Source organism: Oryctolagus cuniculus, chromosome 6, assembly GCF_964237555.1.
Source record: "Oryctolagus cuniculus chromosome 6, mOryCun1.1, whole genome shotgun sequence".
Lineage (NCBI taxonomy): Eukaryota > Metazoa > Chordata > Mammalia > Lagomorpha > Leporidae > Oryctolagus > Oryctolagus cuniculus.
The window spans coordinates 168,216,423-168,233,057 of NC_091437.1; the positions used below are offsets into that span (position 1 = coordinate 168,216,423).

The 16,635-nt window shown below is 66.0% G+C and overlaps 3 protein-coding genes across 9 annotated transcripts in view; all 3 read right to left on the bottom strand.

Moving 5' to 3' along the window:
- Positions 1-131: 131 nt before the first annotated feature.
- Positions 132-3,206, bottom strand: LRRC24 (leucine rich repeat containing 24). Of its 5 annotated transcripts, none has more exons than XM_051828709.2 (5): positions 3,074-3,206; positions 1,915-2,246; positions 1,523-1,801; positions 1,238-1,406; positions 132-1,076 (listed from the first exon to the last, which is right to left on the bottom strand). In XM_051828709.2, exons 2-5 carry the CDS (start codon positions 2,104-2,106, stop codon positions 178-180), a joined length of 1,539 nt encoding a protein of 512 aa, XP_051684669.2. In that variant the 5' UTR covers positions 2,107-2,246; positions 3,074-3,206; the 3' UTR covers positions 132-177. The 5 variants fall into 5 exon arrangements, with proteins under 5 accessions (XP_051684669.2, XP_051684670.2, XP_051684668.2 ...); XM_051828710.2 differs by having other exon boundaries at positions 1,915-2,169; positions 3,074-3,205; XM_051828708.2 differs by having other exon boundaries at positions 1,915-2,282; positions 3,074-3,205.
- Positions 2,763-4,443, bottom strand: C6H8orf82 (chromosome 6 C8orf82 homolog). Its single transcript, XM_051828720.2, has 3 exons — positions 4,160-4,443; positions 3,920-3,968; positions 2,763-3,836 (listed from the first exon to the last, which is right to left on the bottom strand). The coding sequence occupies exons 1-3, from the start codon at positions 4,331-4,333 to the stop codon at positions 3,391-3,393; spliced, it is 669 nt and encodes a 222-aa protein (XP_051684680.2). The 5' UTR covers positions 4,334-4,443; the 3' UTR covers positions 2,763-3,390.
- Positions 4,444-4,505: 62 nt separating this feature from the next.
- ARHGAP39 (Rho GTPase activating protein 39) overlaps positions 4,506-16,635 on the bottom strand; it is a 68,271-nt gene continuing 56,141 nt past the window's right edge. For 2 of the 3 annotated variants that reach the window (XM_051828696.2, XM_051828697.2), the window contains 7 exons: positions 15,519-16,080; positions 8,337-8,429; positions 6,397-6,470; positions 5,751-5,950; positions 5,357-5,448; positions 4,956-5,125; positions 4,506-4,888 (listed from right to left, as the gene is read on the bottom strand). In XM_051828696.2, the coding sequence (XP_051684656.2) occupies positions 4,694-4,888; positions 4,956-5,125; positions 5,357-5,448; positions 5,751-5,950; positions 6,397-6,470; positions 8,337-8,429; positions 15,519-16,080 (1,386 nt within the window). In that variant the 3' untranslated portion in view covers positions 4,506-4,693. The remainder of the gene's footprint in view (positions 4,889-4,955; positions 5,126-5,356; positions 5,449-5,750; positions 5,951-6,396; positions 6,471-8,336; positions 8,430-15,518; positions 16,081-16,635) is intronic. The other variant, XM_051828698.2, reaches the window with a different exon arrangement.

Consider the following 16,635-nt stretch of genomic DNA (forward strand, 5'->3'; position numbering starts at 1 on the left):
CTCGCATTTGTGGCTGTCCTTTTGTGCCTCGTGGAGAGTGACCGCCCCCCTGCTGTCGCCCTCCGCACGGCCGCCCCTTCCCCTGGCTGGACCAGCGCAGCGCCCTCGCCCCACACACGGCCAGGCGCTCGTTACGGCTTCCACCTTTACTGAGCGAGCGTGCGCCGGGGCGCGCGCTCAGCAGCGGAGCTCGTAGGTGCGGCGGGGCCCGGGCGCCGCCTCCTCGGCCGGGCCGGCGAAGAGCGGCTTGGAGCGGTCGATGACGAACATCGCGTGCCCGCGCTCGCCGCGGAGCTCTTCCAGCTGCGCGAAGCTGCAGGGCCCGTCCGAGTAGTCGTTGACGAACAGCGCGCCCTCGCCCGGCGGCCCCGCGGCCTTTTTGCGCCGGCGCCGGCGGCGGCAGATCATGGCGGCCAGCAGCAGCGCCGTGAGCGCCAGCAGCGCTATGGCCGCCGCCACGGCCGTCTGCGTGGCCAGGCCCAGCGCACGGAAGGCCATGCTGCCCGCCTCGGGCGGCGGCTCGCGGCCGGTGGGGCGCGCGGGGGCGGGCGGAGGGGCCGCGGGCCGCGGAGGCTGCGGCCGGGACGCGTTGACCAGCAGGCGGAAGGGCATTCGGGCGGCGCCGCCGGCATTGGCGGCCTCGCACTCGTACCGGCCGGCGTGCGCCAGCGTGATGTTGGTCAGCAGCAGCACGCCGCTGCCCGTGTCTGGCACCGCGCCCGCGCCCGGCTCCGTGCCGTCCACCCGCGCCTGCGCCTGCGCCTGCGCCTGCGGCAGGGCCTCGCGCGACAGGGGTGCCTTCCGCCAGGTCACCAGGGGCTGCGGGTAGCCCGAGGCCTGGCAGGCGACGCGCAGGTCCTCCCCCAGGTTGGCCGTGAGCTCCAGCGGCTCCACGTGCACAGAGGGTGGGATGCAGACGAGGCTGTTGCCCGACACGTCGAGGAGGCTCCGGAGCGCCAGGCGCGGGGGCTCGGCACACACGACCCTCTTGTCCCTGGGGCCGAGCAGCCGCCGGCCGCCCGCCTTGATCCACGCGCCCAGCCAGTGCAGGGCACAGTCGCAGCGCCACGGGTTCTCTGCGGGCAGAGCAGGACCGACGCTGAGACCCGCCCTGGGAATGCGCCCCCATCCTGATGGCCCCCCAAAGCCCGAGCCCCTCAGTGCTCAACCAGCCCTGCGACTCCTCCCTCTGCGGGCAGGCAGCCATGGCACGGACCCTCGGACCCAGGACACGCACCTGTGAGGCGCAGGACTTGAAGGCTTGCCAGGGGCTGCAGCGTCTCGCGGCTAATGGTGCCCAGCTGGTTCCTGCTGAGGTCCAGCAGGGCCAGCGAGGACAGCCCGGCCAGGGCCTGGTCCTCCAGCAGCTCAATGCTGTTTTCTTGCAGGTGCAGCTCCTGCAGTCGCTGAAACAGGAACAAGGCTCTGGGAGCCGGTCCCCGACCCGCAGCCCGGGGGCGCCGGGCTCTGGCCGGACCCGCAGCCCGGGGGGCGGGGCGCTGGTTTGGACGCTGGCGCTCACCGGCAGGTGCAAAAAGGTGAAGTCCACGAGGCGCGCCAGCTGGTTGCCGGCCAGGTAGAGGACGCGTAGCTGGGCCAAGCCCACGAAGGCGCCGCCGCGCAGGCCCCGCAGGCGGTTGCGGGTGAGCGCCAGTTCCAGCAGGCAGGGCTGCGCGCGGAAGGCGCCGGCCTCGAGGGCGCGCAGGCTGTTGTTGTGCAGGTAAAGGCGGCGCAGCGCGGCGAGCGGCGCCAGGGCGCCCGGCTCCAGGCGCGTGATGCTGTTGTCCTGCAGGAACAGTGTCTGCGGGCCGGGCGCGCCGCTCACCGCGCTGTGGGCGGCGCCCGTCCCCGCACCCCGTGGGCACTCCCGGCTCCACCCCAGCTCCAGGGCCGGCGGCCGCACGCGGTGCCCACCTGCGTCCCCGGGGGGATTCCGGGCGGCACGACGCGCAGCCGCAGGGCGCCGCACTCCACCGTGGCGCTGTAACAGCGGCAGGCGGCCGGGCAGCCGGCGGCGCGGGGCGGGAGCCTGCACGGCGGCAGCAGCAGCAGCGCCAGCAGCGCCAGCGCCCCCGGGGCCATGTCCCAGAGGCCGGCGGGGACCATGCAGTGCGCGGGGTTTCCGCAGCGCGGCCGGTCCGACTCGGGAAGTGACGTCAGCTCCAGAAACTGATGAATAAACGCCCTCACAAAGATGCGGGGATGTGGCTTGGGGGGGAGCACTCCGTCCTGGCCGTGCGGGGCCCCTGGCGGGTGGCGGGCGTACAGCTACTGCAGGAGGACTGGGATGGGGAGGGGGCTGTGGTCCTCGCCCTGAGGTCGGGCTCCAGCCCCCAAGTCCCTCACGGGGTGGGCGTGGCCTGCCCTCCGGGGAGGAGTGGGCGTGGCTGCGCCGGCGGCCGTAGCACACCTGTGCCCGGCGAAGGTGGGTGGGGCTTGTCCTCAGGTAACTCGTAGGGGCACCCGGGCTGGGGCAGTCCGGGGAGCCAGTCCCTCGGACACGAGCCTCCCTGGCCGGCGCGTGGGAAAGCGGGGTCCCGGGGAAGCCCGGGTCAGCCCGGGTCTGAGCGCCCTGGGGCCGCCTCCTGAGCGGGCTCTGCGATTGGAGCAGCGTTTTATGGCCTGCGGAGCGCAGCCCGCGAACCCGGGACTCCGAAGACGCACGGATTCAGTGCGGGCGCGCGGCGCCTACCGCGAAGGCGGGCGCTGTCGCCCGCACGCCGTGCGTGCCGCTCACGCCACTGAAAGCACCGGAGATGAGGTCAGCGCGCAGCGAAGTTTAATGGAGCTGCTCCGGCTCGGATACGGCGGCTTCCCCGTGACCAGGGTGTGCGGGCCCGGCCTCCAGCAGCGAAGCTCACGCAGGGGAGGCCCTCGCGTTGCGGGAACGCGAGGGGCGGGGCGTCGCGCGCGGACCCCGCGCCTCCCTGGAGCGCAGTGCGGGAGATGCGCCGTCCTCCTTCCCTGGCCCCGACCCCCACGGCCACCCGCCCCGCCAGGCCCAGGGAGGGCGTGGCCTCCGCGGCCCCGCTCCCGCCCCGCGCCCGGTGACCTTGGGTCGCGAGCCCCTCACCTGACGCTCCGGCAGCCGGCGGCTCCCCGCGGCGCTCGGGCGGCCCGCGCACGCGCGCCGGATCCGCGCCGCTCGTCCGGGGCTGACGTCGCGGGCACGGGCCAATCCCTGGGCGCTCCAGGCGGGCGCGGGGGGCCGGGCGGCGCGGGCGCGGGGAGAGGGGCGCCGCCGGGCTGCGGGGCTGCGGGGCTGCGGCGGCACCACGGACAGCTCCGGCGGGATTGGGGCGGGGCGCGCCTCCGCGGCGCACGCGCGCTGGGAAAGCAGTCGGGGGCGGGGGGGCGCGGGGCGGAGGCGCCGGGGCCGCGGGGGTCCTCCTAGGCGGGCGGGTCGGCGAGCAGCAGCGGGGCCAGGTCCATGGTGAGGGCGAGGCGGCGGCCTTGCCAGTGGATGTGCGAGGGCGCGGCGGGGGCGCCGGGCGCGGTCTCGAAGGCGGCGCTGAGCTCCTGGGCCAGCGCGGAGCGCACCAGCCCCACGCCGCCCGCGCGCTCGGGCGCGGGGTGGTACAGGCGCCCGTTGGCCGCCAGGGGCAGCAAGCGCGCCGGCTCGAAGGGCACGGTCAGCGCCTCACCCCCGCCGCAGTAGGACAGGCGCGCGGGCCCGCGGCCCGGAGCCAGCAGGTGCGTGAAGACCACGGGCCGGTCGTCGCAGCGCAGGAAGTTGCGCTCGCGGCCGCAGGGCGACAGGAAGGGGAAGGCGGCCTCGTAGCGCCCGCTGCGGTTGGGTCTCAGGCGGGAGAAGAAGGTGACCAGGAACTGCGGGTCTGGGAGGACAGGGGCGCGTTCGCTCAGCACGCGGGCCCGGGCTGCGGGCCTGCGGCGGGGCGCGGCGGGGGCGCGGCGGTACCTTTGAAGCAGGTGGTGAAGTTCTTCATTTTGGAATCGTCCAGGAAGAGCTGCGGAGGGACGGGCCGCGGCCACGCGCGTTACAGCCGGGAACCGCACCTACGCCGCAGCCTGGCCGGCCGCGCTCCGTGCCCTGGGCCCCGCCCGCAGGTGTGTGGCCAGCAGTGCCGCCTCCTCCGCGAAGGCCGCCCGGCCCGCCTCCCGCCGACGGAGACGCGGCCCCGACCCCGACCCCGCGCACCTGCCCCTGGTGATCCACGTAGTAGAAGTACTCGCGCGTGCGCGGCTCGGGGCTCTGGCCCTGCGTGTAGGAGGCGCCCCCGTCCCTGCTGCAAGCCCCGGCCCCTCGTGACTGCGCCTGCACCCGCGCCCAGCTCCAGGCCACGGCCCGCAGCGCCCCGCACGGCGGCCACATCCTCCCTCCACGCCGGAAGCGGCCGCAGATCCCGCGAGGGCGGTGTCGCGCGAGCGCAGGTCCCCGCGCGCTTGGCCCGGCGCTCTCCGTTCCGCGGCGGCCGCGTTCCCGCCCCGCCCGCCCGCCGCCGCCGCCGCCGCCGCGCGAGTCCCGAAGGAAGGCGAGGAGCGCGGGCGAGTGCGGCCGCTTTATTCACTCCGCGGGCCTCGGCTCCATGCGTCGGGCGAGCCCGGGCCAGCGCGGAGTCCTTGGTTAATAAATAAAGGCTCGACTCTAAAAATCCGCGTAGAAAAGGCGGGGGCGCGGGGCCGCCCGCGTCGCGCGGCTGCGGGCCCGGAAGGCACTTCCCCGCGGCCGGCGCTACAGCACGCCCTCCATGAAGCCGGTGTCCAGGTGCTGGATGAGCACGCGCAGGAAGGACATCTCCTTGCGCGTGTTCTCGAAGATGACGCGCGGGTCGTCGGAGCGGCAGCGCAGGCAGTTGGGCGCCATCACCATGGCCAGGTTGCTCACGTCCATCTTGGTGGCCGCCACGTTGGCCGGCTGCGCGAACACCTGTGGGGAGCCGAGGGTGGGCCGGGGCCGTGCGGGCGCGCGCGTGCGCGGCGGGGCCCCCGCGTACCTGCAGGAATCGGATGAGGTAGCAGAGCACCATGCGGTTGATGCGGGGCAGCGCGTGCACCACGGCCACGGCGGCCTCGGGGCTCTCGTAGTGCGCGATGCACTGGTCGTAGAACTCGTGCGGGATCAGGGGCTCCTCCAGCTCCCGGTACCACAGCTTCAGCAGCGACGCTGCGGGCACAGCGAGCTCAGCGGGGCGGGGAAGCGTGCAGGGGTGGCTGGGCCGGGGCCAGGAGGGGTCCGCAGTGGGCAGGGGCTCCTGGCGCTAGGGGTGGGGGTGGAAGGAGGCCTGGAGATGCGGCCACACGAGAGGGAGTGGACAGAGGCCTCGGCCACGTGGCTGGCTAAGCTCTGGGGTTCTCGGACCACTGTGGGTCTTGCCGCTGGGTGGCTGGGGCTCACCGGGGACGTGGGGGTCCTCCAGGCCGGTGGGCACCTTCCACTGGTCCACCTGCAGCTTCAGGGCGTTCACCTCGTCGATGTCCCCGGGGACCCTGGCAGCACGAGGTCGCAGTGCAGGTCAGCTGGCCTCCAGGCCCCCACCCCTGCTTGGGCCCTCTGCAGGGCCACCCCTGCAGGCTTCTGCCCCCTGGTCCAGTGGGGTCAACCCCTGGCCACAGGCGGGAACTGTGCTTGGCTGCTCCCCCAGACCCTGCCCCTGGCCGGCTGTGCTGCCCTCAGGACCAGTGCCCTGCACTGCCTCCCGTGGCCTGCCGGGTCCTCATGGCCCCCCTTCCTTCTGCAGTGCGGCAGGGCCACAGAAGCAGCCCCACCCCAGCCAGGGACGCTGCAGCACCTGAAAATGCCCTCGGTCTGGTCACCGTTGAGTGCCAGCACCTCCTCGGAGAGCCGCGTCTGCACCCAGGGCAGCTGCCGGTCAGGGTAGCGCTCCTTCTGCATGCTCAGGACCTCCTGCAGGGCGCTGCCGAACATGGACGGGCTGAACACCGCATTCTTGGCGTGCCGGATCTCCTCCACGTTGGGTTTCTTCAGCCCCTGTGGACAAAGCACAGCCCCCCACGTCCCAGGTGCTTGCCCTTGGCTCAGCTGCCTCCCTGTGAACCCCAGGCTTCTGCCCAACCAGAGCCAGGAGCAGCCCCAGCTTCCTGGCCGAGTCCCCGCAGCCTTCCTGCAGGGCCAGCCCAAGGCTGCAAGTGGCCCTCTGGTCACGGGTCGGGGGTGGCCAGTCCTGCAGGGCCAGCCTGGCACGTCAGGCTAGCTGCCCTGGGCCGGGAAGGCAGTGGGGCAGGTGCTGAGGGGGGCTGGCTGCTGCGGTGCCAGGGCCGTCAGGCCGGGATCCAGCTCTGGGGCTGTTGCGTGTCGAGATGCGGGAGCCGTGTGCGCTGTGGGGCGTGGGGTGGGGAGGCCTTGGCCATTGGTCCCCAGGGACAGAGCTTTTCTGCGCCTTTGGGCACGTGCCCCCCTCCCCAGCCCTGCTGTACCTTCTTGGCGCCCGTCAGGGCCGCCTTCTGCAGCTTGTGGTAGCAGTACTTGGCGTAGGTGCTGATTGCCACCCCTGGAAAGAAGGGGCGCGGGTCAGCCTGGGTGGACACACCCCGCTCCAGGGCTGAGGCCAGGGTGGCTTCCCCACTTCCGGAGGGTCCCCCTCTGCCCGGCCACCCACCCTCCTGTGCCCAGGCAGGCAGGGGAAGGGCCGAGACTGCCCCAGGCACCTCCCTGGCAGGAGCATGGAGCGCATAGCACAGCACGCCAAACTCTGCAGTCCAGGGCTGCCCGGGGAGGTGCCCACCGCCTCCTGAGGGCCGCAGGCGGCCAGCAGAGGACCCAGCCTCCTTTCTCAAGGGAGGGGCTTTCTGAGGCTCAGCCCCCACCCACAGCAGGGCTCTAAGGTGGCCTTGGAGCCTGCACCTGTGGGCTCACGAACCTGAGGCCGAGGCCCTCCAGGCGCCGGGGGTGGGGGGGGAGGGGAGCTGGGGACAGCCCTCCTGGGTGGGTCCTGGGTGCGGGTGGCACCTTCGGGGCTTGGGCAGGGAAGGTGAGGAAAGTGGGCACTGTCCCAGGCCAGGGGACACCTGGGATGGACCCTGTGCTTCCAGGCAACAGCCGCGCCCCCTCGGGCCCTGCCGGGCGTCTGGACTCCCATGGGACCCGGACCATCTGCCCTGGAAGGGAAGCAGGTTCTCGTGGGTGTCTGCAGGGACACAGATGTCTTAGTCCAGCAGAGCATTTCCGTATCTAATGAAGAGGTTCTGGGCTCTCAGAATGGTCTTGGCCAAGCTGCAGCAGGTCCTGGGAGAAGACCCTGGTTCTAGCCTCAGCCAGGTTAGGATGCAGAGCCCAGAACCTCTGCCATGTGCAAACCTGGCCCCTCTGGGCACCCTTGAGGCTCCCTCGCTTCTCCACAATGGATGGCACTTAACCCAACGGGACCCAGACCACTCCCTGGCCGCCCTGAGCCTGTGTGACGCAGGCATGGCCGGGACTCTCGGTCACTCGGCCTGTGCCTATGGGCGTGCTGGCCCTGTTGGTGTGGGGACAGGGACACCATGGGTCTCACCGGGAACCATGAAGCCCTGACTCAGCAGACAGTGGGCACCCATGGGTGTCTGAGCACCCGAGGTGGGAGCTCTGCTCAGAGCGCACCTCCCTGACCTGGCCTCTCCAGGCTCGCTGGCCCTCGCCTGACCCACCAGCGGCAGAAAAGCCCAGAGGGGCCAGTGCCATCAGCACAAGGCAAAGGCCACTGGGTCTCTGGGTGCGGGCCCTGCCGAGGCCGGTACCACTCTCCATTCCCTCCCTGGCACACTTGGGCTGCTGTGTTCTACTTGGCCCCATCCCAGGCCCATGGGGAGGACTCCTGGACAGCTGGCACGAGCCAGCCAGGCAGGCAGGAGCCTGAGCTGGGTGATGACACCTGCGTCTGGGGTGAGGACCAGGCCCCGCCTCTGCAGCTGCCCACCCACGTGGACCGCGCCTGCAGGCCCTCGACCTGGGGCTGGGCCCCCACAGAGGGGCTTCCCAGAGTAAGGGGGGCGAAGCCAAGAGGGTGGGGAAGAGCTGGTGGCAGGGAGGACAGCGGGGAACCCCAGGGTGCCTCAGGGGCTGGGGCTGGGGGAGGGAGGAGACAGCAATGGGGCCAAGGTGTGGGCAGGGGAGAGCCCGGAGCTGGTGGCTGCAGGACGCCCCTCACCCTCCTCAGCGGTGAGCCCAGCGAGCCTCGCTTGGGGCCTACCTGGGACCGCCAGGGAAGGAGCGCGGAGGCCCCGCCTCTCCAGGAGCCTCCTCCCCGCTCAGGAGGCCGCGGGGCTGAGTTAGTGTCCCACCCCCAGCCCAGAAGCGGTTAGAGAACAGGCGGCCAGGCGGCCGAGGCTGGAGAGCAGAGCTGGCGGAGGCAGCACCCAGGGCTGGGCAGAGACCCTACCATCCGGCTCTTCAACATAAGGCTTGGGTTTCTTTCTCAATTTGGACTTCTTCTTAGCATTCCTTTCCAGGAGCTCTCTCATGTGCTGTGTCACTGGGGAGCAAACACAACGGTGAAGGCCGCGGAACACAATGCCAGGGACAAGCGCCGGTGCGGCCCCTGCACCTGCCAAGAGCTGACACGCCGGGGGCAGGGGCACACAGGGCTGTGTGAGGTGCCAGGTCCTCCTGAGTACTGTGTGACCCGACCGCGGATCTCCCCAGGCCGGAGTGGGCAGGGTGGAGGGTCGCAGGTGTGGGCTCCCAGGCCGGGAAGGTGTTCACCTGCCGGGAGGCCGCGGTGCAGACCTCCAGGGCCCTGTGCTGCACCCAGTCCGGCCCACGCCGAGGCTGGGAGTTAGCTCCCTGGCCGACCGCACCACCTGTTCCAGCCACGTCAGGATGGACTCGGGCCCTCTCGGTCATCAGCTCTGCCCTCGGCGACTTCCCCTAACGGCACTCGCCGTCTCCGCCGCCTCTAGCACTCTCCACACGAAAACCGAAAAGCAGAAAGCGAAGTTTGGAGCTGGCGCTGTGGTGCAGCGAGCTCAGCCGGCACCTGAGTCGCTACATCTCGTAAGGGCAACGATTCCAGCCCCAGCTGCTCCACTTGCGATCCAGCTCCCTGTTAATACGCCCAGCAAAGCAGTGGAAGATGCCCAAGTGCTTGGGCCCCTGCATCCTGTGGGAGACCTGGAAGAAGCTTCTGGCTCCCCAATTCAGCCTGGCCCAGCCCTGGTCATTGCAGCCACTTGGGGGAATGAACCAGCGGACGGAAGACCTCTCTGTCTCTCCTCCCTGTAACTCTGCCTTCAAATCAATACATAAATCTTGAGAAAAATTTAAAAGTTTTATGTATTCATATATCTGAAGGCAAAGTGACACAGAAGGATGCAGGGTGGGGATGAAGAGAGTCATCTTCATTGGCTGGTTTACTCTGCAAACAACAGGGCTGGGCCGAGCCAAAGCCAGGAGCCTGGAACTCCGTCTGGGTCTCTCCCAGGGATGGCAGGGGCCCAAGCACCTGAGCAATCCTCCGGTGCCTTCCCGTCGCCAACAGGGAGCTGGGTCAGAAGCAGAGCAGATGGGACTTGAAGCAGCACTCACGTGGGACGCTGTAAGTGGCTTAATCTGCACCACCTTCCCGACACTGTGCACACGCCCTGCACCAGCCCCTCACCAGCCGTTTCTCAAGGGCTGTCTCCACCGAAGGCCTGGGTGTCGGCAGTCCTTGCCTCTGGGTCTGCTCAGCTGGGGCAGGAGACAGACGTGGCCGTCAACACCGTGTGTATATTTCTACATGCAGCTGTATGTATCTATATGTACTTTCTAGAAGACTTATCTAGAGCGACAGGGACGGAGAGAATCTTCCACCTGCTGATTCACTCACCAAGTGTTTCAACAACCCATCATCGTCTGTCACGTGGGTGGCAGGGACCCAAGTCTTGGGGCCATCACCAGTGCCTTCCCAGGCGCTGCAGCTGGAAGCCGGATTGGAGGTGAGGCGGCAGGACTGAGAGCAGCGCTCCAGCATGGGAGTCCCAGGCCACTGTGCCACAATGCCCACCCTCCATCTGTACTTTTAAAAATTATTTTCCTTTTATTTGAATGGGAGACAGACAAAGACAGAGATAGAGACATATGGATCTTCCATTGCTGGTTCACTCCTCAACTGGCTGCAACAGCCAGATGTGGGTCAGGCTGAAGCCAGGAGCCACGAACTCCATCCAGGTCTCCCACATGGGTGGCAGGAACCCAAGTACTTGAGCCATCATCTGCATCTCCCAAGTGCATTAGCAGGAAGCTGGACTGGAAGCAGAGGTGGGATTTGATCCCAGCATCCCAGATGGTGGCTTACACACCTGCACCCAGTCAGGACCCCTTTTACCGTTCATGACTTAAGGGCCTGCCAGGACCTCCAGGGGCCGTGGAGCAGATGTGGTGACACTGGAGGGCCTTGCTTGTTCCTCATGTGGAGGGGAAAGTGCTCAGGTTTCTCACCCTTAAGGATGATGTCAGCTACACACACACACACGTTTTTAACTGTGATAAAACATTCGCTATTTCTAAAGTACAACCCAGTGGCATTAACTTCATTCACAATGCTATCCAAGCATCACCACACTCCCAACTTCTGCCTGAAGTCAAACTCTGATCCACTCAGCAGCATCCCCATTCCCCACCCCCAGCCCACTTGCTGCCTCTGCGGATCTGCCTGTGCTGGGAGCAGGCAGAATCATGCATTTGTCCCGTGAGCACATTTTCAAGTCCATCCATGCTGTCGCAGGTGTTAGTCTTGCTGTGTTCACGGATGAGCAACGTTCCATTGCAGGGATCCGCCATGTTCTGTCCACGCGTTCACTTGCTGTGGACACTTGGGTAAGTTCTGCCTTTGGCTCTGTGTACAGTGTGCGAATACTGGTGTCCAGGCACCTGCTTGAGCACCTGCGTCCAGTTCTTGAGCACTGCAGGTTGTCTGGGCCTCTCTTAGCAGAGTATATGGTTCCCTTCTACTCCTCATTTGTCTGGAGTTTGCCAAGCGTGGAATGTTGAATCTGTCAAATGCTTTTTTTTTTTTTTTAAGGTATTTATTTATTTGAAAGGCAGAGTTACAGAGAGGCAGAGGCGGAGAGAGAGAGAGAGTCAGTCTTCCCTCCACTGGTTCACTCCCCAGATGGCCGCAACAGCTGGAGCTGCGCTAATCTGAAGACAGGAGCCAGGAGCTTCTTCCAGGTCTCCCACACAGGTGCAGGGGCCCAAGAAGTTAGGCCATCTTCCACTGCTTTCCCAGGCCACAGCAGAGATCTGGATTGGAAGTGAGCAGTCGGGACTCAAACCGGCCCCTATATAGGATGCCAGCACTGCAGGCGGCAGCTTTTCCGCTGTACCACAGCACCGGCCCCAGATGCTTTCTCTACACCTGTGGTGATGACCATGTGGCTTGTTTACTTTAAGGGTATAGTGTTTTACATTGATTGGTATTAAAACCCAAACAACCTTGCACTTCTTGAATAAACTCTACGCCGTGAAGGTGCCCTGGCCCTGCCATGTTGGATCCAGGCTGCTCCCCATCCGTGTCCGTGCCGTTCTGCTTTGCTCCGCCCTCTCCCACCTCGGGTGTGGGTTCAGTCGGGAAGGACTCCCTCCCCTTCAGTTCTGGATTTCCCAGAGCCCATCTGGGCCTGGAGCTTCCTGTTGGAGAAGGCTTTAGAGCCCAAGCCCCAGCTCTTCAATGGGAGCGTGCCTGTTCAGCCATGCTTCTTCCCATGAAGTATGGGCGCTCAGGAGTTTGTGTGTCGTCCTGGCGCAGGGGCCATGCTCCTCTCCTCCACGTGGGTCCAGTGTCAGAGCTGCCCAGGTGCGCGCAGGCACCTGCCTCTGACGGACTGATGTTCCGCACCGCATCCTAGGGAACTTGTCTGTCTCGACGCTGACAGATACACCCCTTGTCCCCCAGCACCACGGAGCCTGCACTCTGTGGTGCTGTGAGCTCTCAACCATCTTCGTTGTCCATGACAGTACGGATGAGGGCATTTTTAAAAAATATTTATTTATTTATTTGAAAGTCAGAGTTACACACAGAGAGGAGGAGAGAGAGAGACAGAGACACAGAGAGAGGTCTTCCATCTGCTGGTTCTCTCCCCATTTGGCTGCAGTGGCTGGGGCTGGGCAGATCCGAAGCCAGGAGTTTCTTCTGGGTCTCCCACCTGGGTGCAGAGGCCCAAGCACTTGGGCCATCTTTTACTGCTTTCCCAGGCCATGACAGAGAGCTGGACTGGAAGTAGAGCAGTCGGGTCTTAAACCAGTGCCCACATGGGATGCCGGCACTGCGGACGGTGGCTTTGCCCGCTGCACCACAGCGCCAGCCCCATGGATGAGTTTATAAGTTGCAGCGGCTCTCTGGAAGCTCTTGCTTCATCCATGTTGTCCCTGGTTTTCTGTTTTTTTTTTTTTTTCATTAATTTCTACTCTGACCCTCATGATTTTCCTTCTTCTGTTTGTTTATTTTTGTAAAAATTTATTTACTTGAGAGGCAGAGTCACAGACAAAGGAGACAGAGAGAGAGAGAGAGAGAGAGAGGAGGGAGGGAGATCTTCCATCTGCTGGTTCACTCCCCAAATGGACGCGACGGCTGGAGATGAGCTCATACAAAGCCAGGAGCTTCCTCCAAGTCTCCCAAGCGGGTGCAGGGGCCCAAGCACTTGGGCCATCTTCCACTGCTCTCCCAGGCCACAGCAGAGAGCGGGATCAGAAGTGGGACAGCCGGGACTAGAACTGGAGCCCACACAGGATGCCGGCGCCACAGGTGGAGGCTTAGCCTGCTATGCCACAGCACTGGCCCCCAGAGTTTACTTTTCTTAAAACAGTTTCTGGGGTGGGCGTTTGATCCAGCAGTAAAGATGCTCCCATTATCTGAGTGCCTGGGTTCAGATCCTGGCTCCGCATCCGACTGACGTGCATCCTGGGAGGTGGCTGGTGATGACTCGAGTGCCCGGACCCCTGTCCTCCGGGTGGGAGACCCAGACGGAGCTCCTGGCTCCGGGCGCCTGGGGAGTGAGCTAGCGACGGGAGAGCTCTGCATCCGCCTCTCCAAGACAGAAAAATGCGTAGAAGCTGCTCGGCAGAGGCGGAGGCTGATCTCACTGCTCCGCCCGACAGACATCGGGTGCTGGAGATGTCCCTGTCAGAGACGCTGGGGTGCAGCTCAGCCTTCACTTCTCAGCACTGCCCTGACCCGTGGCTGCTCACTGGATGTCCTGAGTTTTCCAACACTTCGGGATCTCCTGACACCTCCGTGTCACCGATGCTAAACTTCCGGTGATTCACGCTCACAGCACGTACCGAGACTCGTCTCACCGCCCTGCTGATGCAGCTCGGTTCAAGCCCAGACGGTCCGGACGCACTCCGCACTGTGCAGACCTGGAGGAAGCCCCTCCCACTCCTCACTGCGGGGCCGCTCCTGTGCCGCGTTTGCCGGCGCATTCTCCACCCGCCCAGGCAGCTTCCACCACTGTCACGTGTTTTTCTGATTAGAAAACAGGCCTTCTTCCTTTTCCGTTTTTCTGCCTTTGTGTTTTAAGTGTGGCAGCATAAACACAAGACTGAATTTGCCATGCTAGCCACTTCTAAGGGAGCAGTTCACTGGCACTGAGTGCGACCGTTACCACCAGCCACCTCCAGGAGATCCGTGTCCCGAGCTGGGCGTCGTGTGCGCTGGGCACCAGCTCCCCATGCCTGCCCGGCCCCCCTGGGTGCCTCACAGTCGTGGTCTCCCTGTGACTGGCTTCCCTCACCCAGCTCGATGCCTCAAATGCAGCTGTGCTGTGCAGCTCGGGCAGGCCCTCCTCCCTCTCCAGCTGGGCAGCATCCCACTGCATGCTGGCGCTGGGCTTTGCCAGCGTGCACCTGTCCTTTTGGACACAGTGAACAGCCACCCACACAGGGGACAGGTATCCAGGACTGCTGGACCCCGGGTACTCCATCAGTTACCAAGGAACTGTCACACCACACTCCAGAATGGCCGCACCATTTCACCCCTCCTGAGAGGACTTTTGCCTTCATGACTGGTCATCAAGAGCAGACGCGCATGCTCACTGGGCATCTCCGGGCGGGAGCATCGAAGGCTGACGGGGGGCAAGGCTCCAGGCCCCCAGCCTCCCAGCTCTGGCACGTGTGGGAGAAGGCAGTCGGCTGTGTCCACAGCCGAGCCTCCCTCCGTGTCCCTACTGGGGCCTGTTGAAAGAGGTCCTGGGAGAAGCTGGGAGGCTCCTTGGGGCCAATATGTATGAGACACAGCCTAGCTGGGACGGGGCTCCCCATGGCACCCTGGTCTTACATGGTGGGGGCCACAGCTCAGGGTGAGGTGCCTGCCCTGCCCACACGCCTCACACTTCCGGGCTGCAGCTTCCTCTCGGGAATGACTGTGCTGCCGAACTGGGCTGCCGGCGGCTGCAGCACCCATATTCCTGACCGACGTCTCGTACCTGGAAGGCGGTGTTGCCAGGATAAGAGCTGGCTGGGGGGCAGGGTGGGGCATGGGGCTTGTCTGAGAAGGAACTCGGTCTCAGGGCTGGAGGAGGTGTGGCCACCTCAGAGGCCCAGCCCACACGGTGCTGTCAGATCACCTGTGGCTGCCTGGGGGACTAGAAGCCGAGGCCTCAGGCTGAACCCAACTGGGCAGCTCCACCTGCAGCCCCTGGGGCAGGGCTCTGTGACCTTCAGCAGCGTCCTGAGCCCCCCCCCCCCGCCCATGGCACGGATCCCTGTTCCGTGCAAGGCAGGCCCTGGATGAGAGATGCTAGGACAAGAGCATGCAGGTCTCTGAGTGAGCCTAAGAGGGGCCGACAGCACCAGCTCCCATGACGCCCTGTCCTGTGGGAAGGGCCCAGGGAGCCTCCGGCCTTTGGCTGTGCATACCCATCCCCTGGTCACCTTTGCCAGGCTGGACTCTGCCTCCTGTGCCAGTCTGGGGCGCATCCAGATGTGGCTTCCGTGGCTGTGCCCACAAGCACCCTGAGTGCGCTGCAGACAGGCCGGCCCAGCAGACTCTCAGGGTGCCCGCGGCCGTGCTGTGCGCAGTGGGGACGCAGGTCCACAGCCTTCAGTTCAAGGCACGTTTCAGGCCCCTTCGGAAGCCAAGGAGGTGAACCACGAAGTCAGTCTGCGTGCAGCCAGGGAAGGTCCAAGGAAACCGGGCACTGGCTCGCCGAGGCCCCTGCTCGGCACCCCAAGCCCTTGTCTCTGCTGGATGGCATGTATCTGGGGAGTGGGCTGCAGAGCTGCCCCCGACGTGGCTGAAGTGCTGGACGCACCTCTGTCAGACCAGTGCCCTGCAGCCTCCTGCCCCAAGCCTGGGCTGAGGAGAGGCCCAGCCAGGCCCTGTGGGCTTCGGCCTGGGGTTCAGGCTGCGCGGGCACCACGGCCCAGCCAGGCACCTGTGCCTGTGTGTGTCCAGGCGTGGCTTCCGTGGCTGAGCCCTGCAGACACCCGTGACAGTGCTGTGCTCACAGGCCCAGCCCAGGGCTCTGATGGGGACAGCTCCGTCACCACAGACCCGGAGCGTGCACTCTTGGAGCTCTCTCCATGGCCCTTCCCGTGGCCGGCGGCGGAGCAGGGGGTGCCCCGGGCCGTGAGCAGGCCTTACCTTTCGTGTCGTTGACGGGATCCATGTGCCGGTAGATGTAGCCCTCCAAGTAGGAGTGGAACTTGGGCGTGGGCGGGAAGAAGGCCAGGCAGATGGCCATGAGCTCCCAGCCCCGGGCCAGGCTCTCGAGGCGGAAGTTCTCGGTGGTCTGCCGGCACAGCTGGATGTACAGCTCGTCCCGCAGGCCCTGCACGCTCCAGCCCTTGGTGGCGATCTCCAGCGCCACGTGCAGCGGGTCCGCCTTGGCCCGCCGGTCGCCCATGTACATCTGGATCAGCTTGAAGACCTCACAGGCCTCCTTCTTCACGTGCCGGTCGCTGGTCACGATCATGGGCTTCTTGATGGACTCGCTGCTCCAGGCCAGCATGTTGGCGATGGACACCTTCCGGCGGAACAGGCCCTGCGTGTGCCTGTTGAAGTGCTCGCAGGCCCAGTTCTGGATGTCGGTTTCCGAGGACGGCTTGCGGAGCGCGAAGGTGGGGAAGACGCAGCTGGAGCTGGGCACCACACTGCGGTTCTGCCGGCTGCTCTCAGACTGGGCACAGGCACCGAGGTCCTCGGACTGAGAAGGACACACGAGACCGGGCCGTCAGGGCCGGGCAGCCAGGTGACTAACCACGGGCTGCCTGAGGGGGAGGCCCGGCTATGGGGTCAGGTAACCCAGGCAGTGAGGGTGATGGGCAAGGACGGACAGAGGGCGGGAGGGGGCAGCCTTCCCTGGGCGCCCCGAGGTGGAGCTGCTGCTGCTCCGCCACCCGCCATGGAAATGCCAGGCGTCCAGTTTAGGTCGGAAGCTGCAACTCCCAGGGGCCAGCCTGGTGTCTGACCCCCAAGGGCCCCTCTTCTCTGTCATCCACGTGACCCAGGGCTGACCTGAGGCTGGTCCTTTGTCCAACCCTTGCTGGGGCTCAGGGCTCGTCCCCTGGAAGCTGAGTGTGGCTTTCCCTCTGCTCCCTCACCTGGGCCATCACCCTCTCTGTCCCAAGTGATGAGCCCACAACAGAAAGCAAAGCCATGGGGTGGGGGTAGGGGCTCAGGACGCTGCTGCGGGTCGCAGAGCCCTGCCCCAGGGGCTGCAGGTGGAGCTGCCCAGTCCAGCTCCAGGGTCACTGTAGGG

Coding starts and splice junctions, on each gene's coding strand:
- LRRC24 (XM_051828709.2), bottom strand. CDS start 2,106: ATGGTCCCCGCCGGCCTCTGGGACATGGCCCCGGGGGCGCTGGCGCTG. Junction 1,407..1,522: donor TCACCTTTTTGCACCTGCCG/GTGAGCGCCAGC, acceptor TTCCTGTTTCAG/CGACTGCAGGAGCTGCACCT. Junction 1,077..1,237: donor TCAAGTCCTGCGCCTCACAG/GTGCGTGTCCTG, acceptor CTCTGCCCGCAG/AGAACCCGTGGCGCTGCGAC.
- C6H8orf82 (XM_051828720.2), bottom strand. CDS start 4,333: ATGTGGCCGCCGTGCGGGGCGCTGCGGGCCGTGGCCTGGAGCTGGGCG. Junction 3,969..4,159: donor ACGTGGATCACCAGGGGCAG/GTGCGCGGGGTC, acceptor GTCCCTCCGCAG/CTCTTCCTGGACGATTCCAA. Junction 3,837..3,919: donor CTTCACCACCTGCTTCAAAG/GTACCGCCGCGC, acceptor CTGTCCTCCCAG/ACCCGCAGTTCCTGGTCACC.